The following is a 27,874-nucleotide window of genomic DNA, read 5'->3' as shown; positions in this document are numbered from 1 at the left end:
GGCAGCTCGGGCCCCTCTTGCCCCGTCCCCGCTTTGGGGGTGAGCCGCCCCCAAGCGCTCCACTGCCACACGACCAGGCCGGCGGAGCTGGCGGCGGGCGCCCATGGCCGCCGCGGGGCTGAGGGGGAACCACCCGCCCGCCCCTCAGCCGGCGCGCGCGCAGCGCCGGCCCTGCCCCGCCGCCCGCGGTGGCGCCTCCCGATTGGCGGCGGCTCCGTGGGGTGACGGGCGGGCGGCGCGCGGCGCGCCGGGAGCTGTAGGCAGAGCGCGGCGGCGCGTGCCGGGCCGGACTGCGGCTCCCGGCGCGCCTCGCGCCGCCCCGTGACGGGTCCGGGGCGGGGGGGGGGGGGGGGGGCGGCAGCGCTGCGGCAGCGGCGGGGCGGGCGCGCGCGAGCCGCTGCGCCGCCTCGGCCCCATTGTGCGGCGCGGCCGCGGCTCCCCGGTGCCGGCCGCCATCTTGTGCCGGAGGGGCTCCGCGCCGGGCCGGCGCCTCCGCAGGGCCGGGGCCGCCCACCTGCCGAGAGGGGCCGCGGCGGCGGGCGGCGGGGCAGCCCCTGCGCGCCGGGCCGCGCCCGAGCCGGGGGAGCCTCCCCTGTGCCGCTCCTCCCCGGGCGCTGCCGCGCCCTGAGGCGGCGGGAAGGGCTCGCCCTTCGGCGACGCGGCGGCCCCGGGGCCGATGCTCGGCACCTCGCCGCGGGACGCAGCCGCCGCGCCGGGCCGGGCGTGAGGGGCCGCTCCGCGCCGCCTCCCGCCGCGTCTCCCCGCCCCAGCCCGCTTTAGCCGATGCGGCCGCCGCCGCTCGACGAGCGCCTGCCCGGGCCGCGGGCGTAGCGGCGGGTGCTGCCAGCGCCGCTCCCGAGGAGGCGGGCGCCCGCCGCCCACCGGCCGCGGATCAGGAGACCGAGGGCCGGCCCCGAGGAGCCGCTGCCGCCGCTTCCCGCCCCATCAGGCGAGGGGCAGGACACCCACCCCGAGCGCGGCGCCGCGCCCCGCCCGCCCCAGCCGGCCGGCGAACCGGGCCGCCGCCGCCGCCGCCGCACCATGAAGATCAAGGACGCCAAGAAGCCGTGTAAGGGCGCGGGTGCCGCAGCGCCGGCCGCGGTCGTGGGCGCCGTGGCGGGACGCGGGGGCCGGTTCTGCGGGTGGCTCAGAGCCGCGGCTCGGGAAGGTGCCGCCGAGGCCCTTCTCGCCGCTGTGCCTCCCTCTTCGGTGAGGTGTCGGGGTTCGGGCAGTCTTACAGACCGGAGCTGGCGTGGGGAGGGCTTCTCCTCGAGTAGAGAGCAATCAGGTTTTGGCGTACGGGTGCTGGTTTTAATGCTGATTTTAATCCGTTTTTAAGAGCTAATCAGCTTTTGTTTGTTAGTTTTTTTGTTGGGTTTCTTTTTTTTTTTTTTTTAAGAGATAATATTTGTTAATATTTGAGTACAAGTCCTTCACTAAAATATGCTAAATGCTCCCCATTAATAGGCACAGTTGTAGTAATATTTCCTATTATTTATTGCTTTGGAGCACCATATTTGTTTTGGAGGGCACAAACATGGTTCAGACTCAGGTGAATGTAAACAAAATGTCTAAGACTACTGATATTTTGTGGGAAGAGAGAATTGCGTTGGGTGAAGTTAGTCTATGTTACAGGCGTTTTTTTTTCCAGTGTAACAGATACATAGCTGTTCAAGTCAACGCAACTGTCAGACTTACACAGGTGTACCTTAGCTGAGAGGAATGCAGGTACTTCTCTGCTGAGTGAAGCTATTTTTTCTTTGTGATCATACTTAGAGACTTATTTTCAGGGTGAGTTACTGTAGGGAAAACATGGCTAGTCCTAAAGAGTTAGGCCTACTCTTATTCTCAGTCACATGGCATCCCTGTCTCATGAAGAGCGTACAACTAAGAGAGTATATTGAAAATGTATATTTTTAAATACACTGTTTGAGCAGCCTAACAAGAAAATCACCAAACATGTATTTACCACAGGAAGTATTAGTGTAGCTCTAGAAATAGCTATAAACATGGATTGAATTTGGCTGTGAAAATACTTTGTTTCTTGTGGTGGGTTAAGGAAACCCTAAATATTAATCTTGCAACACACAAATAGCCATCACCTTTTATTACTGCCCATGTGTGGAAATTGCTGAATTGACTTTAGTCATGTTTACAAAGATGACAGTGCACACAGCTCTTTTTTTTTTTTTCCCCTGGTATAATATTTAAGGAATGATACCAAAATTCCAAAGCAGTAATTGGCTGTAAGATGTTACAGTGGTTTGGTAATGTAAAATGGTGAGAAACCTTCTAATTTCAGGGGTGTCTCTGCTGGGTCTCAAAGACTTGCTTTCTGTAGTGGTGGATTTAAAACTCATGTTTAAATAACAGCAGCAGATGTCATCAAGAAGTTTTAACTGCTTAAATATGCCAGATTTGTAGTTGCACTCTTCAAGTTCTTGAACTTGAATTTTGTTGGTTGTACCATGGGAATCGGAAACAAGTGGAACAGCAGGAGTGGAGGGAAAGAATACAGTGCCAAACTACATTGTTTATTTCGTCTTGACTCTGTAACGTATTTTGAAGCCAATGGCTTTTTTAAAGATAATAGCACTTAATTTCATAGGAGATGAACTTTATACTCATTCTGTAGATCTCTGCTCCTGGTTAGTTGCGCTGACTGAAGTAGGAGAGCAGCTGGATGTTTGAAGAGGAGCGGATCCACAAAAGCGCTAAAGATGGAAATGTCCATTGATGTTCAGGGGCTTTGGTGCCCAAATGCTGCTGTGGATTTGACTTACATGCTCAAATTGACCTGAAAGCTGAGTTGGGCTCACAGTACCAGTTTTAGACTGTCTAGTTACAAATTATTTGGCTAAGACAGTTGCAGACACATTTCAATACAATTGTTGAACGGATATACATTTCTTAGGTGAAGTGAGTATTTAATTATCTGTGCTGGAGCCAAATTTGATGCAGGGGAAAAATGGTAAATCATTATTTAACAAGAGGTTATTAGTCTGTTTTAAGAGCCTGCAAAGTGGAATTGAGAAGATTACTTCAGCCTACCTGTAATTTTATCTGTGATGTTTAGCATCATGAAAGAAAGCACGATTGTGCTAAGTGCCGTGTCTGTCATAAGAGAGGTGAGGGTGAAATGGGGACACCAGCAAGTTCAGAATTTCTGATGTGGACACACTGCCTCCACATGCTTGTGCTGTCCTCCTTTGCAGATCTTCACCTGGCTAGTGCTGTTGCTACTTTGTTGCTGTAAAAAGGGTAAGAAATGCAGCTGAATTTATGGAGCATGGCTTCTGACATTAGCAGTCTGGAAAGAGGCTAGTAAAGGGCCATATAAATTTCTTTTACGAGTGATTGGAGGTGATAGGCATTTTAAAGGAGGATAACAGAAATTCACATTAGGAAAACCTTCTACTAAGTAGTTTGTGCAGCAGTGAAAGCTGGAGAGGGTTGTAGAGTCTCCATTCTCAGAGGATTCTTAAAAAACTTCAGAGGTCTTCAAACATTGACTGGACAAAGCAGTAGTTGACCTCGTCTAGCGTTGGCAATTTTCCTGCTAGTGTGACTGAGAGGTTGGACTTGATGACCTCCGGAGGACCCTTCCAACCAGCAGCTGTGTGATGGCTCTTCTGAGGAAATGCATATGGTGAAGAATGGCTGGCAATTTTAAGAGAAACTTCCAAAGGTTATTTGGGGGTGGAGATGATAAATGTGAGGGCAAAGCGTGTTGCAGAACCGCTGCTGTGTGAGATCTGTCTAAAGGGAAGAGAGGAGCCACTCATTCAGAGAGAGCTCTTCATGTTGGTGGGGGAAGGCGAGGTGCCTGAGAGCAGGAAGGTGCCAGCATGCTCTGCTTTTCAGGGGAGGTGGAGCCCTTCATATTGGCTCTGGAGTGTAATGGACTGCTGAAGGAAAGGCAAAGGCTTCTAATATTTACTACACAGTGTATGTTACTTTTTACAGTTTTTTTTTTTGTTTGTTTATTAAAAATAGTTTGGAAAAAAAAAATGCCTGCATTTCCCTTGAGGTAAATTGAGACACGTTAATGTATGAAAGTACTTAGTAGAGATTTGCAAAATGCTGTATCAATGTAAAGACAAGATGAAAATCTTTTTATTTTCTCTAATGTGAAAGTTTATTTTCTCTCATGCGGTTCTACAGACACATGTAGGCATTGTGGACATGGTGATCCCATGCAGGATTTGTGGAGTAAAATTGATAAAAAAACCTATTTAGATGGCTGGAGAATCTCTTTTAAATTGATTTTTCTGTTCACAGAACTTGCTGCTTAGTCTTGTGGTATCCTAGCATTTTATTAGTACTTGAAAGCTGATTATTAGCCCATAGCAGGTGTTACAGGCTCTCATTTCACTGGAATAGAAAAAAATATTTCTAGTAATGGGTTAATACTGCCAGATACAGCTTTATACTGTGTTTGCCTCTCTGAGTGTTAGATTATGCCTTTGCATGCTGAATCTCACTGTAATAAAAACACCTATCCCCAAAGAGATTGCTGCTGAAATGTCAACAAAATTAACAGAATGAGCAAGGAGGGAGATGATGAAAGCAGCGATATTTTGTCTTGTATTAGTTTTACATGGCATCCACTTGTAGATGTGATAAACCTAATGAAGAGCAGATATGGTAATTGCCAGTTACCACCTGTCCTCCTACTGGCAAATGTGGCCTTTCTGTAGCGTGATTAGAGGTGGCTGAGTGGGAAAGTGTGGTGAGTTTACAGAGCTTGATGAAGAAGTTTTCCCACGAGGGAAATGGGAGGATGTGACAGTGTGTGTCAGATATATTTAATCCGGGTGTTAATTCTGTCCAGCCCAAATCTGTTTTGAGCTGGATTTGGGAAATCTGAACCAAAAATCTGTTACAAAACTAGTGAGGCATGGAAACTCTCCAGTATCTTAAGGACTAAGGACCTTAGATATGCAGTTTTGCGCTGTAGAGGCTCACAGGCACACCTCTGTGTAACTGGGCACAGCAAAAGCACTTTGCTGCCTAGCCATCAGGTTCATCTCACTTGATTTAGAAGTTCAACAACCTTTGTGTTTTCTCTTAACTTGTCCCATTGGACACGTTAGTTACCTTAGACTGCTAGCTGATTTAGATGCTGGAGTTTGCCATTAATTTTTACTCTGCTGTATGCAGATGTTTTAAGGAAATACTGGAAGCATGATAAGAATGAATGCATGTACAGGGGAAAATGCATTTGGAGAAACTGCAAGATACATTCAGTTTCTGTGTTTGTAAACACTAACCGTGTAATAGTTCAGTATAACTTTTATATAGTGAACTTTGTTTTGTCAGTAATCAGATAAGAATGGGATCAAGGTTAGCTTTGTTATCAAAAGCTACGTACTGAGCTGAATTAGACGGTAAGTTTTGTGCATCAGAGCTGATAATACTGACTACTTTCATAAAGCACTGTTGCAGTGCTGGCAGAAGTAAATTTAAGTTTTCATGTGATTTCATGATCATTTTCCTTTCTTCTATCTTAAGCCAATATAGAATCACGAACTGCAGCATGCTTTGGCATTTGTTCTTCAAGCCACATTTGTACTTGAAGTGCAACAGTCTTACGTCTTAATAATATGTAAGCTTTTCTACAAAAAAAAAACCTGGTAGCCTGTTCTCTACTGTCACTGGCAGCTGTGATTCTGTTTGGTTGGTTGGTTGGTTGTTTTTTTTATGGTGCAAAACTCCCTGCTTGAATTAGGAGGTAGCTACTCTTCTTTGAAGGTTAGTTCTTGTTGATTTAATGCAGAGTTGACCCAGACTGTTATTTTATCTTATGGTGAGAAGGAACTATTTTAAAGGTGTTCGTGTTTCAAATGTGTCATTACATTCATAGGAAAGAGTTTACCAGTAATAAGTTTCTCAGTCTTTAAAAGCTAAATACAAATAGTGTGTTAAACTGAAGAATCTTATGCTTGACTGAAAAAGGAGGAAGTAGTTAAGCCTTTGAATGTGTAACTCCTGCAGCTTTGGATCCGAAATGGGTGTACAAAGTCAAAATACTAGGTTGTGGTCAGTGTGAAGAACTTCAAAGGTCTTCTGCTCTGCTGAAGCAGAACCCATAGAAAAGGAAAACACTTTAACCTTTGTGCTTGTATTGGCATGAGAAAGACTTTTTACTGTAATTATTTCCTTTTGGCATATAAAGACCTTATATGATAAGATAGAAGTAACCCTTAAGATTGCTGCCAGAAATTATGTATGCCAAGAACTTGAGAAGTGCAAACACAAGAGAATGAGGCCTCCCTGTGTAGCTCTCAAGAATAATTTAAAAAACAACCAGAAGCCATCATCATGGGGTTTCTTACTAGGTGGAAATACTACATTGTTACTTGACCACATCACCTTGTGACAGCACTCTTCCCATGTGGGAAGTGCTTTTCTACGCTGCAGGAAGCAGTTCTAGGGAATCCTCTTAAAAGTTATTATTTTTTTAACTCTGAGCAGGTTGCCTCTCAAAGCTATCTTCACAACATATATGAAGCAATCCGTTGTTTTATAGCAAAGGCTCCTGCATGCTGTGTCTGCGTAGGGACCACAGTGGCTCCTGGCAGAGCTGGGGAGTGAAAGAAAATCTAGATTTGGAGTTAAGAAGGTTGGATATTGTGATACTTATCTTGTTGTCCAGTTTGAGACAGTTCTATTTGAAGTATTACATTAAACCATATGGGATTTGACTTCCCAGTTTGCATTTGCATATTAGCCTCTTCTCAGATAGTAAAAATATCTATTTTATGTATTCTTGAATACAGCCTGGCTTGACTTCCTAAAATCAGACTATATGTTTTTGAAGCAGTTTTATGTAGTCTATCCAAGGCAGTTGGACTTGTTGAGTAAAATGTTCAGGTCTTGCTTTTCTTTTTTCAAGTTGAAGCTGTCCTCTGCAGAGAGGAGCTAAACTTTGAAAAGACAGGACACTGGATTTCTTCTGTGAATAGCAATTAAATTCTCAGCAAGTACTAATTCTGAGCTGTGCACCACTTTTTGTAGAGTCTTTCTAAAAGTAAGAACAGTTAAAAAAGAGGAAGAGCAGAGAAAAATCGTTTAATGACCAAATTCCCATAGAGCTGCAGAAGAAGCCCAGTCTTAATGTAGGTGCATTGTTTCTTCGTATGAATTGAAGCTGTGGCATAATGGTTACAGTTGCTCAAATCCTCAAACCTGGTATCTGCAGAGCTATAAGCTTGGACCAAAAGTTGTGCAATTGGTACTGGTCTTATCCAGGCACATTTCTTTAACTGTGACTGCCACAGGATCAAGCTGATGTCTGGGGATATTTTTTTCAAATGACTGTGCTGTCGTCATTCTTCTCCTAAATATCTCACTCAAGCATGACCCACCAATATGGGTATAAAAATATTTTTTATAGAGTCATTTCTATATTCCCAGCCCAAGGTATGTACCATACTATTTTTGTCTTTTTCCAAGACAGCTTTCAAATACAAGACTGCCTCAGAATTAAAATTCTCATGTATTTGAGAGGCTACACCAGCTACAGATGCTGGTCTATATGCTACAGATACCATATATAGAGTGAAAACTCTTATGCTTCAAACATGCCTCAAAGAATAACAACATCACCTTAGAGTGCTCCTATATGCGGTGTAAAGTAATCCACAGTTTTCTTGTATGTGTGGCATGAGTTAAAGTAGAGGTGTCATCTTTAGCCACTGCCATGATTAGCCTGGCTGCCCTCTGGAGGGGAAGTCTTGTAGGAAACTTGAACATGCTCTCCATAGTGTATTTTCTGAGCAGTCCTCCATCCTGAATCTCTGTGACCTTATTTTAACCCTGAAAATGAAATCACTTTTTCAGTAATTGGAAGAGGAACTGGTGTTTTCACACAGGTTCTTGTTTTCTCCATTTGCCCTGCTTCCATGTAGGAGGGATCCTGAGCCAAGATCCACCCAAAGCAAATTGATTTGAAGGCTGCAGCAATAGGAGGAGAATTCACAAGGTTTCCACATTGTGTCCATGTACAATTACATTCTAACTCTATAGAATTAGTGTATTTCTAATATTTAAAGGTAGCCCAAGCATGGACAAATCTTGTATCCTTGCAGTCCCAAAATTGCTGCTACAGTTCAACTGATTGTACGCTTGTCATGTATGTGTATCCCTTCTGTGTCTGGAAAATAAAGTGGCTTTAATTTTCCTTGCTAGACCTGTATATAAACTGAGTGGCTTACATACACAAGAATCCTTGTGTAATATCTTCTTCTGGATTGACGGTATAAGAAGTAAGTTAACATTACGTGGGCCCAGTTGCTTGTCAGAACTCCTCCACCTTGTAAATGAAACTTGAGCAATATACTTACCAGCGCAGTGTTGACAAATTTGCAATAGAAAAATGTGAAACTTATTGGGGTTTGTCACAGAGGTGAAAACTGACCTATTCAGTTTCAAAAAATCTTTAAATTGCTGTTAAGATCACTCAGTTAACCCAGAAAACTGATATTGTACAGCATGATCCCATTCTTTTGCTTAAAATATGTTCTCAATTGAATTATGGAATAAACTTCCTTACAGTTCAACTGTTCTTGTTTTTTCCTAGGTATACAAGATTTATAAACATTAATATTTTAAGAGATGCAACTAATGCTATATTTGCAAAAGCCTTTTGGATCATTTAAGGTGGGATAGGGTGGATCATCTGACAAACGGGCATGATGTGCACCAATCTTTCTTAAGCTCATCACTTGAACTTTTAGCTGTTTCCCCCTCTTTCTTGTTGTGGAAGACTAGATCCTAGTTATTCAGTAGGCCCACTGAGCAGGAAGAAGCCCGAGTGTTTTAGATAGTAGTTGGCTTGCTGTGTCCTAGCTAAATTCTGAATGGGTTGGATTGACTCCTACAGACACTTTCTGGTCTGCTGGGTGAATCAACTTCCCTTTGGTTTGGTCTTGTGACATCGTTTACAAGAAGAGGCTGAAACTTAGTGAGATCACTTAATAAATCATCAGTTAATTGTGTTCAAACAGTAACATGACAGATTTTCTTATGTCCAGAGTCACAGTGCAAACAAGTCAGGTATGCAGTTGTAAAGTCAGTTCATATGTGACTTTATGCTTAGATCTCAGCTTTATAGAACAGATACCAGGTTTATAGAACTCCATTCCCACTTGGAGCTAGATTTTACTCGCAGAATTTACCCTTGTATATAAATTTTGTTTTTCAAGTTGAGAAAGGTTACCAACTCATTCTAATATCTAACAATATTCTCTGGACATCCATTCCTGAAAGTTGAAGCAACTTTTAAGTTTCTTTAACTTTTGTACTCATGTAATAAATGAACTGGCACGCAGCCAGCTTTGACTAAATACACTAAAATTTTTTGGTAGGCAATTCTTCTCAAGGATAGATCCCACTGGTAACGTAAATCCAACATAACTACATCTTACTCTTGATCATAGAATCATGGGATGGTTTGGGTTGGAAGGGACCTTAAAGATCATCTAGCTCTAACCCTCTGCCATCGGCAGGGACCCCTTCCACCAGCCCAGTTTGCCCAAAGCCCTGTCCAACCTGGCCTTGAACCCTTCCAGGGAGGGGGCAGCCACAGCTGCTCTGGGCACCCTGGGCCAGTGCCTCACCCCCCGCACAAGGAAGAATTTCTTCCTTCTATCTAATCTACATCTACCCTCTTGCAGTTCAAAACCGTCACCCCTCGTTCTAACCCCACACCCCCTGACCCAGAGTCCCTCCCCACCTTCCCTGTCCCCCCTTTAAGCCCTGGGAGGCAGCTCGAGGGTCCCCCTGGAGACTTCTCTTCTCCAGGCTGAACCCCCCCAACTCTCTCAGCCCGGCCTCCCAGGGGAGCTGCTCCAGCCCCCCCAGCATCTTCGTGGCCTCCTCTGGCCCCGCTCGAGCAGCTCCGGGTCCTTCTGCTGTTGGGGGCCCCCAAGCTGGCCCCGGCACTGCAGGGGGGTCTCCCCAGAGCGGAGCAGAGGGGGAGAATCCCCCCCTGGCCCTGCTGCCCCCCCTGCTCTGGCTGCAGCCCAGGGCACGGGTGGGTTCTGGGCTGCGAGCGCACGGGGCTGCCTCACGGGCAGTTTTCCCCCCACCAACCCCCCCAGTCCCTCTCCTCGGGGCTGCTCTCCAGCCACTCCTCGCCCAGCCTGGGTTTGTGCTGGGGATTGCCCCGACCCCTGGGCAGGACCTTGCCCTTGGCCTTGTTGAACCCCATGAGGTTTGCCCGGGCCCCCCTCTCCAGCCTGCCCAGGTCCGTCTGGATGCCATCCCTGCCCTCCCGCGTGTCACCCACCACACAGCCCAGTGTCAGCGGGGAACTTGCGGAGGGTGCGCTTGATCCCACTGTCCATGTCACCAACAAAGATGCTAAACAGAGCTGCTCCCAAAACCAACCCCTGAGGAACACCACTCGTCACTGCTCTGCACTTGGACGGCAAGCCATTAATGATGACCATGTTAACATCTTTTTGGTTTTGTTCCTGAATTTCATGCTTCTATAATACATGAATTGCATCTGAAGAAATCAATTGAAACTACAGAATATTAAAAAAAACAAAAGCAAAAAAAAAAAAGCCCCAACCAAACCATAAAATAAAAAAAAAAAAACCAACCAACCAACCAAACAAACAAAAAAAACAAAAAACAAAAAAAACCCCAACAAAACAAAACAACCAAAACCAAACAACCCATCAAGTTACATTCAATTAGGAAATAAAAATACGAGCTTCCGAGATGGATGTTCAGGATCTTTTTTAAACTTACAGATTAAGTTTTAAACACTGTTTCTAGGAAATTACAGTGCGGAAACTTTCAGATGAAGATGCTGTCTTTGCTGTAGGGTTGCCGAGTATCTTCTTTACCGCACGTGGTTAGGAAGATTTATTGGTATAGGTGTATTCAAATCATGGTCCTAGGTGACATAAATCATAGAATCCCTGTTAAGAATTGCAGTCATCTCACAAAAGTGACAAAGTATCTGTGATTTAGTGGTGTTGTTTTGTAGTACAGAAATTCCCCCTTCCTATCCAAGATACAAAAAAAGAAAAATGGAACCTAAATTCAATAATACTAATTTTTATCTTACATGTACTTGTTAATAGTACTTTTTGTTAGCCCTTTGTGACTTCAAGGGATGTATAAACAGCTCTTTTCATCTCCATAAATTTGACATCTTTACTGTCTCAATTTTTAAAATACATGCAAATAAATTAATGCTTCTCTCTCAAACAAAACATGTTTTGTGAGGAAAAGATAACAGGAGGAACACCTGTCCTGCCACGGTTAGCTACAACGTGTAACCTGCTTTCTCACCAGTGTGCATTGCAGTCTTTGTACTAAACTATGTCAAAACTATTATTTTAGGAATGAAGGTTATTTTAATCCTTTGTTGTGAAAAAAAAAAAAAAAGAATGTTTAATTTGTTTATGAGTTGGTATGAAAGATACAGTATGGTTAGGGGAGTTTTTAGTTGGGCCTTATGAGCACATGTGATAGCATTTAAAGGTGTAAATAGAGTTGCTCTTTTTTCTATTTTTACCTGTGTCAGGAGGGATATTTTAAGATCCTGTAAGGAAATGAGTACTAATTCTTTGTTGCTGTGATGATTTTTGTTAATGTCTGTCTTGTTGAAAAGTATAGTGTTGGTGTAGCCTTAAGTTATATGTATTGCTTTTGTTCTTTAACAAAGCTAATTGATCAATTCTTGTATCTTCACAGCTTTTCCATGGTTTGGCATGGACATTGGGGGAACTTTGGTGAAACTTGCATATTTTGAACCTATTGATATCACTGCAGAGGAGGAGCAGGAAGAAGTTGAAAGCTTGAAGAGCATCCGCAAATATCTGACTTCCAATGTAGCCTATGGATCCACTGGCATTCGAGATGTTCATCTTGAGCTGAAAGACCTAACGATTTTTGCTCGAAGAGGAAACTTGCACTTTATTCGATTTCCAACTCATGATTTGCCTACTTTTATCCAAATGGGAAGAAATAAAAACTTTTCAACACTACATACGGTGCTCTGTGCCACTGGCGGTGGCGCTTACAAGTTTGAAGAAGACTTTCGCACAGTAGGTAGCCTATCTTTCCTTGTACTGAAGCTGATGCTAAAAGCATTGCTGATGATGGGTTAAAATAAACAGTATTTTGGAAAAACTGTGGAATGCTCAAAGTTATTAATTATTCATTTGTTTTTCAGTCTTATGCATGATAATCTAGAAATATGCTTTCTGACATCATCATCATAACCCTGAAGACCTAATGCTAACAGCTAGTTAGAAAATTCCATTAGTGCAGTGAAATGCAGGACATCTTTGTGAAAGTTCACCATTTTGTAATCTATGTTTTCTCTGATGGGAAATGTGCTTAAACTGCTGAGGTGTGTCAGTCACTTTGGATTTTCCTTCCAAAGCAGTTTTTGATGATAGGTTTTCAGTGTTTGTGGGTGGGATTATCCTCATTATTTTAGTCCAGTGCATTGTTTAGAGACCTGTGGCAAAACACACAGCTCAAAGACAGTCTTTTTTCAGTTTGGGATTTTCCTGAGGTGTTTTGACTGTTCCCCTCACAATCAAAAAGGATCATTCATTTTAGATGCAGTTCCTATCCAAAGATGTTACTAACTGAGAATCTTACCACAGTACTCAGTGTGCACATGTCCTAGTTTTAAAGTGGCTACAGATCTCTTGTACTTCTAGAGAAGAAGACTTTAAATAGTGCAGAATGTTTGGTTTCAAAAATCTGCTTGTATTTCCATTCCTGTGCCAGTCTTGTATTGAGCTGGTACACTGTTTGTGGGGTAGGGTAACAATTTGTACAGCAGAACTAATTCGTTATCTAAAACCCCACAGAAATATTTTATGTTGGAACAGTTCCCTGATCTGCTCAACACTGAAGCTTCACAGTTGTGCCATGGCAAGAAAAGCTGAAGGGCCTGGGGGAAGAAGAGGGGACTGACAGTGCTGTGATCTGGTACTGATGTCAGTCAGCAATGTGCAATCCTGTCAGATTATGCAACTTCATAATCTAACTGCAGGCTGCTTTCTAAATGTGAGCTCACCTGATCGAGAGATAGACTTTATGGGAGTTTTTTCTTGAATTAGCTGTTTAATTGGATGCTATAACCGTTGGAACTCCCTGCTGTGGTAAGGGAGAGAGCATGATCATCCTTTTTGTGAAAGCCTGGAGTTAAATTAGAGTAAGTATAGTGCAATATTACAGCCTTTCTGGAATCCACAGCACATGTGAAATTGTCTTTCTGCTTTATTGGAGAACAGCAGCTTAAATGTCATGTGCAAAACAGGAAGAACTGTAACGAGCCTAAAGTCTTGTAGAATTTCTGATCTGTAGTTTTCTTATGATTCCTGGAGTTTTAATAAAGTTGCAAGAGTAGTTAATATGATGCCACTGACATTTTTATCTTAAGTAGATAAAACTATTGACATCTTAGAAAGGACTGTTTGCGTTCTAAGATGGGGGAGAAAACACACAAACCTTGAAAAGATGTGCAAGTTTCATCAATATGACACTTGATGGGGCCTCTAGTATATTTGCTGACCTTTTTTGATTTTGATTGATGAAAAATATTGCTAATTTTTCAGTGGATTAATGTCTGAGTATCTCAAGTTATCTTTGGGTTTACCAAAGCAGATATTTATACTGCCTGTCTTTTCTTGAGTCAGGTCTGAGATCTAGATTGATAGAGTAATTTGCAAATTATTGTATTCAAAATTTACCTCTGAATTCTTTGTTGGCTTTATAGTGGGATTGAAGTTCCTGAATTAGTTCCCCAAGATAGCTTCTTAAAGTTAGGCAGTACAAATATACTTGCAAATTTGTAGCGTGTTTAAGCAATGTTAGAACATGTTGACACTGTCATCTTCTTTTTTAACACAGATTGGAAACCTCCAGCTGCACAAACTGGATGAGCTTGACTGCCTTGTCAAAGGCTTATTGTATATAGACTCTGTCAGCTTCAATGGCCAGGCAGAGTGCTATTATTTTGAAAATGCCTCAGATCCTGAGAGATGCCAAAAGATGCCTTTTAACCTGGATGATCCATACCCATTGCTGGTTGTTAACATTGGTTCAGGAGTCAGTATTTTATCAGTCCATTCCAAAGACAACTACAAAAGAGTAACTGGAACAAGGTAACTTAAAATCCTACTTTGGGGTTGTTACTCTGTGGAACAGTGAGCCTTCTGTTTTCAAAGTGGTTCCTCCCCCTGATTTCCCCCACCTACCTCTTCCCTCATTCTGTAATATGGAAAAGGATTTTATCTTTAATTTACAGCTGCATTCATTGAAGCCCATTCCCATAGTTCTGTTATTGAGGAGGTTTAGCTAGTATCTTACTTATCAATCAATGAGTGCTAGAAGTGCTCTGTAGTAACAGTTTTACAGGTTTTGTCTTCAGTTTTGATAGTGTGTCCAGTGAACCTGTTTCTCTTGCTCCATAAGAATAAATATGTCCACACGTGATTTACAGTAAATGATCAAAGATCAGAGTCAGTGGCACAATGTGGGTGTTTAGGGATTTTGTCTCTTACGTCTTCAGCTTATCTTTTGAGAGTTTATAACTATTTGTTAGCTCTTAATATATGTCTATTTTCTTGTAAGTGACATAAAAATGTTAAATTGATTGACTGTTTATGTAGTAAACCTTGAACAAGAAAGCAGACAGCTTGGTATCTAAGTTAGAGGGCTTTATTTGTTTATTTTCTTAGTCAGAAATAATAATCTTTGATGAGAGAAAATACTATTTAAAAGCAACCAGTCTTCTTTCTTCTTAGTCTAGGTGGAGGGACCTTTCTTGGTTTATGCAGTTTGTTGACGGGCTGTGAAAGTTTTGAAGAAGCTCTGGAAATGGCATCTAAAGGAGACAGCACACACGCTGACAAGCTGGTTCGAGATATTTATGGAGGAGACTACGAAAGATTTGGCTTGCCAGGATGGGCTGTAGCATCCAGGTAAGCAAGAGATCTTTTTTGTTGTTCTTTTTGCTGGTTTGGGGGCCTTCAAAATCAAGACTTAAACAATTAATACAGAGAAAACTGCTTTTTGCAAACTTTTATTGTAGTCAAGTTACATTTTTATCCTAAAAGCATACATACTCAGTTTTTGTAAGATTTAAAGCCTAAAAACTGCAGGTGCCTGCTAGCTAGGTATTGAGGAAACGTCATGTGGTATGTCATATACAGCTGTACATGAGTCAGAACGTGAGGTGATCACAGGAGTGGCAAGAACAGAGTATAGAGGAAAAACAAATCCGATTACATTTTGATTTCCTAGATTCTTTTATTAGGGCCATTGTCCAGAGGGAAGGTGAGTATAAGATGGCATTTGTGTTGCTCTTATGTTAGTATCTCTTAATTTTTTGGGAAAGTCTGCTTTTTTTGATACATGGTTGTCAGTACAGGACCTGGCATAATGTTTTAAATACTTTTATCACTTATGAAGGCTGTTGAACCTAAACAGTTTGCACCATGAGAACAAATGTATTTTACTGTTAATGACATAGGATTTTTTTCATAGCTGCAAGATTCATTTCTGTAGAGGAAGATTATTGGTGCTGTTACAACTTCTCTACCCTTAAGAAATGTAAGAAGAATAAACTTTAGGAGCGAAACTAGTATGTATATAAGAGAGTTCATTAAATCTTTGCTCTTATTCAGTAATAAGAGTTTTTAATTCATGGTAACGTAATTCTTCTCGCTCTCCAGCCAGCTGAGCCCAAACCTCTTGAGAGAGTATGTGCTGAGAGGTTTTAATATGTGCAAGCTTTACACTTTTAGTCAATACATCTTAACTCTCTCTGTATATAGGTACTTTTTGTTCTCATTTACTTTTTAAGACCCTTAGGATTGCTGATGACTATTAAGTTTTAGAATAATCAGGATTCTGGCTCTCAGAACTGACTTAGATATGGCACGGTCCTTAGTGGTAAAATATCATGTATAACTATGGATTCTTTTATTGTTTTTTCTTTTTTATAATTCATGGGAAATGATCTACTGTGTGTAGTAATGGAAATGCCTTTCTAATCTAGAACTCTTAATTTGTACAACCTGAATTGCACTCTGACAGCTGTTTATTTTCTGTTTCAGAGGATTGTGTTCTATCATAAAACCATTCAACTCACCTCTGGTTTATTTCTACTTTGACAATAGAGAATTGGATAGATACTGTGAGTGAGGAAGCAATCATGAGGAGTTGGAGGACTCACCAGTCAGACATAGGCATTGACTTAATTTACAGTAACTAGATTTGCAGAGTAGTCTTGCCTAAGAATAAGACTACTTTTTGCTGTAGATGATTCTTCATGGAAGTCAATAATCTAAACAAAAGTATTTTGTTAGGGGTCATTATTGTAACAAGATTGACTGTTTTGTGTGAAGGAATAAATACACACATTATAGTGTCAGTTGTCAAATTGCTGTATTTAATACAGACTTAAAAAGGGAGCTCCTTAAGAACAGAGATGAGACTTAAGTTCTGTTATAGCATAAAAATTGCATTCTGAAATTACTTCAAATGCACATGAATCACTTTGTACTTAATGAAGATTTTTCCTGTTCTAGTTTTGGAAATATGATCTACAAAGAGAAGAGAGAGTCTGTTAGTAAAGAAGATCTTGCAAGAGCCATACTGGTCACCATCACCAATAATATTGGGTCTATTGCCCGGATGTGTGCAGTAAATGAGGTAAAAGCTTCTGACAAGGAAATGATCTATTTATACGTCTATTACTTGGTTTCAGATTAAATGACTGCTAAAATGATATATCATTTTTAAACCTTTCAGGACATTCTCAAATCAAACAAAGAAATTAATGTAATATTAAAGACCTAGCAATTGGTTCAGAATATTCTGTCTTTGGAGAAGTGGGACAAGGATATCCTTGCAAGTGGGGAGGGTAACCTGATGAGGGGGCTTCAAGCTAGCTTTATTAGGGAACGAAGCCCAAAGCCTACAGGTAAGTGAAGGAGCAGGGAAGCATGGGATGTTGTGATGAAAGGACTTCAAGTCTCCTTGCAAAAACAGGATAATTGTGGGCCCACTTAAGTATGTGTACACAAACACATGCAGCATGGGTCACAAGAGGACCTGTAAGTCCTGATTCTCATGAGGGACTATCCTGACCTCTATTGAAAGGGTAACATGGCAGATAACAAGCAATCTGTACTTCTCAGTGTGCTGGGGACAATATTCTGACACGAGTGCTAGGCAGGCTGACTAGGCAAGCATGGTGCTGGACCTGCTGTTCATGAGTGAGGAAATGGTCAGGGATTTTAGTGACAGCCTTGAAACTGTAGAGTTTAAGATCCTGAGGAAAGTGAAGAAGGCACGTAGCAGAATGGAGACTGTCGATGGACTTGAGTAGAACAGGATTCTGGTGTTGGGAGGATTTAGGAAGCTAGATCTTGTGGGCGGTTGTCCCAATGGCATAAGGAGACGAAAATAGCTCATTGATCTTCCAGGATAGCATCCTCACAGCAAAAGCAAAAGGTGGTATACAGACTAGGTAGGGAGCAGCGTTGCAGAAGGGAGGAAGGTGCTGGCAGACAAGATGAACTGAACACGAATCAGCAGTGTACATGTGCAGCGGTGAAGGCTGACCTTGTACTGAGATGCATTAGCAGAGGTGGTGATACTCTGGGCATGACCTCTTCCCCCTCTCCTCCCCCCAGCCACCACCATCACCAAAAGAGAAGCACTGGCAAACTAGAACAAGTCTTAACAGACAGGTTACCAAGACAGGGCTCTGCCCTGGAGCACCTAATGTGTGAGCAGACGTGGAGGAATCCGGGTCAAGCCTGAAGAAGAAGCTGAAGTGTGGAATGGTTGTCACTGTCTAGAGAGGGTTACAGGGAAGACACTGCCAGGGTACAGCTGTGCAGAGCAGAAGAACAGGAAGCAATAGATGCAACTTGTAGCAAATGGAGTTCTGATTGGTATAACGGAAAAAAGATGCTCACAATGAGAGTGGTTAAGCCCTGAAACATGGACTCAGAGAGAGACTGTGGACTCTGTGTCCTTGGAGAGTTTCAAACCATATGACTTGAGCAGCTTCAGTATTTAAGTTGCTGAACAACATGCTTTGAGTAGTGCATAGGACCTGATGGCCTCCAGCAGTTTCATCAAGCTGAAATTATTCTCTGATTAAAGCTCATAGAAAGCCTTGCTTCTAGTTAAACATTATTTTTAATTTTTATCAACTCTTGAGACTTCTAATTGTTTTGACACCTATCTTACTGGATGATGCAGAGACGGTTTCCTGCCATCTTCTATTTCTCAAAGCACTGCTCAACAGAAACAGTATGTGTTCAGTTCCAGTATGATTAGCACTGGACAGTCAAGAACCTAGGAAAGAATACCGAATTCAGGCATAGAAGATACGGGTGTTGGAGCACCAGGGATTTTCTCATTCATTATCAACAAACTTTGGATAACTGAGGTTTAGTAACGGTTTTCTTAGAGAAGACTAAGGGTAACTGTATTTAGAACTCTGTTTAAAAGCTGTGGATGTGAAAGTCTCAGAAATATCAACCTTGTTAGCTGCAGTAACCCTTCTTTTGCTTAGGATCCAGACTAATATATTTTTCTGGTTTTAATACTGGAAGTTCTCCCTCAAGTTCCTTCTCCGTCTTTCTGTCATGTCTGTCTTGGAGAAGAAAGTTTATTTTGTAGGTATTAAGTTAATTTTGGCTCTTTTGCTTTATGCCAAAGCTTTATAACAAAAGAGTTATAATGAGGGTGAAGTTGAAAGTACATACTCATAGTCTGAGTCTGAGGCAAATGTATACAATTTATATTCAAGAGTGGGGGTAAACAACTACAAATCAGAACTTGTAAACTGCACAAATTAGCTTTATTCCAAGTTGGTTTGGTCTAATTCCAACTATGTCACAGAACTACAAATCATAAGAAATAGCAGGAATACACAAACCAGTATCTTGAACTGATGTATAAAGACAAAATGGATTTAATTATTCGGCTTCCTGCCATAGAGCAACATTATGTTTGGGTGCCTTAGCAGTGTGTTTACTTTGTCTTCACTGTGAACTAATCAAGACAGTGAAAAACAGTTGCATGTTAGTCATTTGACTACAGGTTGAATTGTCATACTAGTTTTTGTAACAACTTGGATATGAATATTCACTGAACATAATTAAGCACTTATTTAAACACTAAGAATTAAATTTTCTTTGGTTCTTGCTCTTATATCATTAAACCAGTGTTTAATGATGCTTCTACATAATGTTGGATTATTTCAGTGAATGGGGAAAATTAAACCATTTTCACTTTTTTACATTTGACTTGATTAAAATTCACAGATCACTTCTAGTATTTAAGTCTTAGTTTAATGTTATGCTGAGGTATATTGAAGTCTGAAGATGAAAGGAATATCTGTTATGTCTTACTGTCTTCGGCTTCTTTACAGTGCTGCCTTGTTGCATATGGATCAAGCAGCATTGTACAGGGCTATGAAGGCATTGAGTCTTCTCTACCAAATACAAGTATTTTTTCATTCTATTTTACTTTTAGGTGAGCTGTTTCTTCAGCCTAATTACTGAGAATGCTTACTTGATTTGAAACACAAATGTGATTTCTCTGTTAATTAAGTCCTTTAATTCTTGAGGGTTGCATGGTTTTTCCTTTTCCTCAAGTATGCTGTGTTTTAAATTTTGGAACCATATTTTTATTGTGGATTGTTCATTTTGGGGGTCTGCTTTTTTTTTTTTTTTCTTCCTCAAGACAGTCTTTTCTTTCATAGCTTCATTTTTCAAAGCTGTGTTAAACAGTGAAAAGACTTAATCCTTTGCTGTTTTTCTCTTTTTAGAAAATAAACAGAGTTGTGTTTGTTGGCAATTTTTTACGTGTGAATACTTTGTCAATGAAGCTTCTTGCATATGCACTGGATTACTGGTCAAAAGGCCAGCTGAAGGCCTTGTTCCTAGAACATGAGGTATGCTGTGGTTCATTTATCTGTATGTACTATTTTACCATAAATCAGAAATGCATCTGTTGAGTAGCTCTTATGTGTGATATCCTGAGACATCAGGGACTAAGTCAACACTGAAAATAAGAGGAGGTTTGTCATGCTGTATTGGTTCTCTGGGGATAGCTCTCTCTGCCAGGGAAGTACTTCAGTCACTTTGGGATATCTCAGTTGACACTAGAGATCCTTGGTGAGGGACAAAAAAATGTCAAGCTCTGCACTGAGGTTCAACAGTCTTTCCTTGGTTTTGTGTGGAAACAATAGTAGGTATTGTATTTCAGAGGATTGCAGAGAGATCTAAAGCATGGGCCTTTGAAACACTTATATTGTTCTCAACTGAGCTTGAGCAATGTCCTGAAAGTTGAGACTGCTTTTAAGAAGGACTGATTTCATACCACCACAGATACACCTTAAATCACTGTAGTGATTTTATGCTCTGAGACTAACCTGCTTTTGGGTAGCTTCTCCAGTTCAATCAGTATGTAATGCTGAGAGAGTTGACCTGTTTTGGTTAAAATACAGGCAACCAATATTAATTACACATGTGCAACAGCTGGGAGACTTGTAGCTTCTTGGCACAGTTGGCTGGCAATTTTTTTCCTCAGTTTGTTGATCTGGAAATATTACAGCATTACATCTGTTCCCCTTCAGTTGATTCTCGCAACTTTTTTCTTTTATTGCCCATCCTGAGACTGACAGTAGTCTGTCCTGGTGCTAGTATCTGCAGTAATAGCAGAATGGTTCCGTGTTAGTTCTACACCCTTCAGATTCTTCTTGGATAAATTTTAAATTCTTGCATTCGGTCAAGTGTAGATTTCAAACACTTCTATATTTCATAGTTATGGAGGGCGGGGGAACATCTCGCTTCCCCAGAGGGGAAAAGTAACCCAACAGGAGAATGTGGTTCTTTATATGCATGTAAGTATACAGTCAAAAATATGGTTTTGAACCCTGGACATAATTTTTTTTTTTAAATGTGAGGTGCAGTTAGTTTATGAATTTTTGACTTACACCTTAGGAATAGTGTTGCTATGGATATTGAAGATCCTGTGGCAACCAAAATATGCATCTCCTCTAGGAAAAACAAACCAAACCTGATTTCCATGTGTTTGAAGTCCTGCAGTGTATGGGGAGGCTTGGGGTGACATTGCCTAAAGTTAAGCTAGATAAGAAGGATAAAATGTTTGTTTCACAAAGCTTAAAAAAATTATTATTAAAGATTATATATTAAAAGTGCATGGTGTTCTTTCTGTAGTGTTGGTCCACCAGATGCTTTGTTGTCATGGAAATGTGATTAGTGCAGAATTTGATACCTTGCTTGAACCTGAAATATTTTTTGTTTGTTTTGAACAGGGATACTTCGGAGCTGTCGGTGCTCTTCTTGGGCTGCCAAATTTCAGTTGAGATACCAGATGTCACTACACTGAACTATTTTCCACCTGAATGACATTTGTTTATGGCAAGGGGAACTAAATTTGGGGAGGGGAGAAGAAAATAGCAGATTTTCTGTAACTGTTTTTAAGAAGTGATTAGCTACTGAATGTTGCCATTATAAGAAAGGGGGTTTCACTCTGTTGGGCACTGAAAGTGAACTGTTTGGGGATATCGTTTATGTTCTTTGGTACATGTAGCCAGTATCAAACTTTTAATATGCAATACACTCTCTGAAAACAAGCTTCCAGAAGAAGGAATGCCAAACCTTTAAGTGCTCAGCATCACAATATTGCAAGTTTACTTCTGAGTATTTAAGCCCGTCAGTTTTATATATAATTGATCAATGAAGAATTATTTTCATTAATTATAGCTATATTATGAGCACAATTTGCAATGTGTGCTTACAAGAAACAACTTTAAAACCAGTAAGCTACTATCTACGAGATGAGGGAACTGTAGACAATTGCTTCCCACAGTAAGAACAGTAATTATTTTTATGTGTAATGGAAATAATATTAATGCTTTAATTTTCAGTGGAAGACTAGCAACACAAAATATCAGCCAAAGCAGCAGATTAAGCAGTTGCTACTTTGAAGGTTTTGTGAAGATATTCACTTGCCTTCTTTATTTGTTTAAAGATGCAGCTGGTATTTTGGGAAGATCCCTTCGGTCTGGTTGGATTTGGAAAAGAATGTAATGATTACTGAAGGCAGATTTTGGGGGCTTGGTTTTGTTTTTTTGAGGACATGACTTTTAAAATGCCTTCTGGGTTTTTTTGGTGTCTCTTACAAAATCTGACATCACGAGTCATTATTTGTAAAGATACCACAAAGCTTGAGAGAACTGAAGATATCCTTATAAAATAGACTTAATATGGGACCTCATAATTCTGATGCTTTGGCTCATTTCTGTGGAAGTTTGGAAAATTTCTGCCCCATCCTACTAATCTGAAAATGTGATTTCTCCTTAATTTTATCAGAGTTGATCAAAATCTAATTAGATGGCAAAAATGAAAGGTGGTTAGCTTGCTTTTGGATTTGGAAGTTTGTTTTTGAAAGCTGAGGACATCATCAGAGTTTGTATTGCAGCACCAAATGGACCAATATTTAGTGCACTTGCAATATGGAAACATTTATCAAATTGTGGCCTTTGGATAAAATCCGTACTCTGGAACTGATTTTTGAGTTTTTCTGTATACTTTTAAAATTTACAGTTGTGATTATTGTAATAAGTTTAGTCCTGAAGCCAGGGCATGAAATCTTCAACTTGTAGGACTATTAAACGGTCATTAGCTATATGACTCTTTGTGGACTAAAGACCTACCCAATTTTATGATACCATTTTAATGTTAAATATTTCCTATAAGTGCATGAGAGCAACCAGACTAGAACACATTCATATCTTGGGTTTTAAGGTATTTTTAAAACTGATCGCTCAAGTATTCCACAGCATGGATGTGTTGTATTCATGGACACATCCACCTAGTGTGTTAGAAACCTCTGTGTGCTATTTTCAGTCTTCTTTCTTTTCTTAAAATTCAAAGCCCCATACCAACATCATATTTTGGGGTTGTTTTTTTTTTTTTTATTTCTGTGGTCCCTTAAGAGTACAGTAACTTAGAGTAGCCTACGCATTAAGCCCAATGCCAATTGCAAATGCAGTTCCATTTATTGTTGCTTTTTCTGGTACTCATACTACATTTTCATTGTGCTTGCTTTGATGTTTTATTTTAGGAAAAAAAAAAAAACAAAAGCACCACCAAAACCCCCCAAAATTACACTCACAGTTCAACTGATCTAATGCTAGATCAGAGCACTTCAGAAAATAAGTGAACATGTTTTTTATAGAATGTCTTTATAAATGCTGTATACTGTTCCTTTTAAGTTACAATTGACTATAGAAAGTAACCTTTATTTGGTTATAAAACTTTGTAAAAACTTATTTTTCTGAATGTTTTGACAGCCTCCTGAAGATTTTGCAAACCAACTGCGTATTTTCTTGTAAAGTAAGGTACTTTAAGACACATACTACAGCTTAATTAGAAACAGTTCCTCTAGACCGTATTTATTGCTACTTCACTTCTCATTTTGTGATACTGAAAGAGAGCTGCTCTTGAAGCAGTAGTTAGAAGTTACTTGTATATTTAACCAGAAGCACATGTAGAAGATGATTACCTAATGACCATGGTTAATTTAAACCATTTGAAGTTGATAGGACCTAAGATGCATTTTTAAATTGTACAGAGTTACAGAATAAATTAATGGAGTAATTCTTGAATAGCTGTACTGTATAGAAACTACTGTGAGAATCAAAAAGTATGCCCTACCTCTATTTTACTTCCCTTGAGCTTCTGAAAAAATGGCTTCCTTTTGCTAGTTTGATCAGCACAATCGTTACTTCATTACAAGAGCAACCAGAGAAGTTTTCAAGCCCTGCTGTAAAGCCACATCTTTGGGTTTCATCTCATTTTCTGTCAGTTTAGAACTTGTTATTAGAGTCTCCGAAGATTGACTCTACCACCAGTAGAAATGCTAGGCATCACAAATAGTTGCAAGATAAGCCTTAAAAGTCTTTTCATCTAAATTCTCTTCTAAATAGGTTGAAAAGGCTTGTTTATTTTATGCAAATCACTGAATTAACTTGCATTTTTGCGATCCTCTCTGTTTTTACTTTCACCCTTGCCATTTGTTTTCCTCGAAGCTAACTGGTTGAAGCAGCTTTAGAGTGAATTGATTCAATGTGTTGTAGTACAGTAGAGAAAATTTGGTGTTTTCTCAGGGCTACTGTTGTCTTCTCAAGTGGAACCACTTCTCTGGAGGGAAGTTGTGTGATAATTTTTCTTCTAAAGTAAAATGTAAGGCTCATTTTGAATGTGTAATTGTTTTCAGCTCAATCAGCCATGTGAGTGCCTTTTAATTTTTTCATATAATGCCACTTTTACTGGTACTGGGCCTTTATCCATGAGGTTTTCTAACCAGTGTTGCTTACCAGAGAAATGGCAGGTAATTTTATTGGCCATAGAGATGATCCCTTCAACCCAGTGTAGATAGAGATGCCAGGAAAACAGCGTCAGTTTTCTGGCTTCCTATCCCTGTAGCCCTTAGCTTGGGGTAATGTTTTTGGATTTCTTGGTCTCATCCCTCCAGCGTGGTCTTTCTAAGTATTACGCACAGTTTTATTGTATCGGTATCTCCCTAAAAATCATGCAAGTTTTTAGTCAGATAAGTACAGGTTATTTCTGGCCAAAGAATTTTTAGATTAAACTATTCCAAGTTAGTATGGATATTAAACTTAACCACTTCCACCTTTCTAGTTTTACTTTTAGGGTAACTGCAATTTAAATGAGAGGGGTACTTCTACAATATATTTTGAATATTTAGCAAGCTGGTATGAACACATCCTCAGTGTTCTTTACTGAAGCTAGCAGAGGTTTAAGTGTAAACACTTTTTCATTATTTTTAGTAAAGCCTCAATAAATTTAACAGTTCCAAGAGAAGCAGCACTGATATACTTTCTTTGTCTTATAGTTCAATGCAGATTTTCAAAGGATGTTCAGATGTCTGACCTGCCTTTTGAAGATCCTTCTCTCTCTCTCTGTAGTGTTCTGCAAGCAAGCACCTGTGTGATTCTACCAACACCTCTGTTCATAATTTGAGACAGTGTGGAAAGAACATGAGACCACACTGTCCCACTTACTCTCAGCCTGTATATTAAGAACAGAAGTTCTCTTCTGGTTCCTCATAACGATTTAAATATTCCTTCGGTAGTACTGTGAGATTCATACTTGCATTTGAGTTGTTGGTAGTATACATGCAAGGTGATTAGATTGCCTGTAAGGGTTGTAATACTAACTCTTTTTCTCTATCCAGTATAGGTCTTTAGGAAAAAAAATACTTCCAGAGAAGCTGGAATAACTCCTTGTTTCTAAATGTTTCAGAATAACGGTGGGATTTTAACATTTGGAACTAATTAAAGTGTCTTTTATCTAGAGCAAATCTGTGCTTCTTAAAAGACTAGATGGTGTCATATGTATTCAGTCATTAACTTACAGTAATGCCTAAATTTATATTCAACCTGTTTTTAAATATCACTTTCTCTGTTCACGTTCTGGATACTAGATGTGTATAATCCTGAGGAAACAGTTTAATTGAGCTTCAGAAGAGAGATGAAAATCAGTGCGGTTCTGTTGAGCAGGCTGTGGTCAGCTTTTTATCCTGAGTCCATTTGCACACAGGAAGAGACTAGTTCTTTCCCTTGTCAGTGTTGTCCTAGCAACAGGGCTTTCTACATCCTCTTTTTATTATTATTCTGTAGGTTTAAAAAAACATGTAATATATAATAGAGCTTTGCTTAGGTTAAAAAGTGAACAAAAACCTGTGGGTCAGACTAGAAGTAGGTGTAGGTCACAGTGCAGAGCTAGGAACACGCTTGACACATACAGTAACTGTTTGGGTTGTATTAATTTTTCCATTTCCCATAAACGCACAGGGAGAGGGGGCAGACTTAACAATCATTATGGATACGATGGGTGAAATAAGTCCTCAGACATGACCATGGGAGGTAAAAATTGCTTTATCGCAGTATAGAGGGATAATTCCCTGCTTACATTCTTTAAGTTTCATTCATATATTCCAAAGTACATCACCTGTATTCTGTCATCTGTGATAAAATTACTTAAATGAAGTCTGCAAAGAAGCCTGTTTTATTAGTTTTACTTCACACATGTAAAGCATGTTAAGTATTCTTAAAAACACACTTTCTGAAAACATCTCAATAGATGCTGTAATATATTTGTAATTATTAATTGCTAATGGAATATGTTTGAGCAGTCTAGGTTTGCATACCCTGAATGCCAAATCCTGCTCACTTTAGTTACCCGAGTAGAAGATTCTCTTAAATGGGGGCTTTTAAACTAATGAGCAAGATTTGGCCTCAAGGTCTTCTGCCTGGGGAACACAGTAATGCTACTTTGCATATTCCTGCTGGTGCTAAATCATTTGTTGAAAATAAAGATTCTAAATAGAAATTGTAAATAAAATATTTATGGCCTGGTCCTTTTGATGGGCGTAAAATTTATCATTTGCGAATATTTTTTGGCCTTATTTCAAGTTTCCCTTTTGTTTTTTTCTTAGAGTATGTGGATTGTGTTTGTTAATGTGGCAAGTCATTGGCAGGTTTGGCTTCCTGTGCTGCTTTCTGTAAGGCCCGTAACATTCCCATTGTGCATTATGATATGGATGATTTTTCATTGCTGGATTTCAGTGTTAACCTTCACCTTGTTTTGTCACTGTAGCTGTTTAAACAAATACTATCAAGTAAAAAACAATTGGCATTTTTTCTCTGCTAAAATGTTGGGAAAATCAGCTGTTACCTTAAGCATTTGGGGTAGTTGTTGAAAATGCAAAAATACCCATTTAAAATATTTTTAAAGGCTAAATGCGTTAATTAGTCTTGCCTGTAAAATAAACTGAAATTTGGTGTGCCAGTTGCTAATCTTTGCAATAAATTGCTAGCATTTCCCAATTCTTCTAGCATCAATTTAAGGACATTGTAAATACAAGCTTTGGGAGGAGGTATATTAGTTACAGATTGTGCATTACAGAAGAACTTAATTATAAGACTAGTGAATTAGTATTTTGAGACATACTAAATTATGACATCTAGAACATGAAAATTAGTGTGTTGATGTTATAGAGGTAGGATATAGAGGGCTTTGGATAATCTGCACTTTTTTACATCCCTGAGTTTTGGCATTTTAACAAGTGAGTATTTAATTTTCCATCTACTGTCTCATCATATGCAGGCCTTCTAATCACCAATTGCTGTCTTCACGTATTTGTTTTAGTTGGTTAGCAAAACGGACAGGCAAATTTATAAATTGTAAACCCTTGTAGGATGGAAGTTCTCCGAAGAGCCATTTGGTTAAGTTGCCTTATTCTATTACATTGCACTCATGTTATGTCTCCACTTTCTTGTTTACTGTTCAGACACTGAAGATGTGATGTAAAAATATGTGCTACAAATTTTTATTCATAAATTACTGATTAATGCCTTTGTGTCACCTGTTAATACAACTCTTGTAAATGATACCTTTATGCCATCTGCAATACAGCTCTTGTAAATTGTTTAAATTATTTTTCTTTTTATAGATTCTCGTTATTGAATGTACAGATTAGATCCCTTTAACATGTCACTGAGTAATTTGACTGGGGCGCAAATATGGCCAATGCTGTAATTCATCCCATCAAAACTGTAAATAATTCTTTACTGCTTGTTTGCATGAATGAAGTTTCGATTTCATTTACTTTGTCATAACCCAAATCCTCCATAATGGGCCTACGTTTTACAGTTTATTTTCCTGAGTTTATTACCATTTGTTCTGTATGAATGTTGAAACAGTACTTTGTCTTTTCCTAATAAATAATTTGAGATTGTTCA

At 40.1% G+C, this 27,874-nt stretch overlaps 1 protein-coding gene across 2 annotated transcripts; it reads left to right on the top strand.

The window, feature by feature from the left end:
- Window positions 1–399: 399 nt before the first annotated feature.
- PANK3 (pantothenate kinase 3) lies at window positions 400–27,874 on the top strand. Of its 2 annotated transcripts, XM_032989948.2 has the most exons (7): window positions 400–1,069; window positions 11,719–12,071; window positions 13,897–14,150; window positions 14,793–14,969; window positions 16,581–16,704; window positions 19,844–19,969; window positions 21,356–27,874. In XM_032989948.2, exons 1-7 carry the CDS (start codon window positions 1,042–1,044, stop codon window positions 21,404–21,406), a joined length of 1,113 nt encoding a protein of 370 aa, XP_032845839.1. In that variant the 5' UTR covers window positions 400–1,041; the 3' UTR covers window positions 21,407–27,874. The 2 variants fall into 2 exon arrangements, with proteins under 2 accessions (XP_032845839.1, XP_032845840.1); XM_032989949.2 differs by lacking the exon at window positions 400–1,069 and having other exon boundaries at window positions 11,987–12,075.

Source organism: Tyto alba, unplaced genomic scaffold (assembly GCF_018691265.1).
Source record: "Tyto alba isolate M040663 unplaced genomic scaffold, T.alba_DEE_v4.0 Super-Scaffold_17, whole genome shotgun sequence".
Classification (NCBI taxonomy): Eukaryota; Metazoa; Chordata; class Aves; order Strigiformes; family Tytonidae; genus Tyto; species Tyto alba.
Note: the sequence above shows the minus strand (reverse complement) of the source record. Positions and strands in the feature narration are given on the sequence as shown.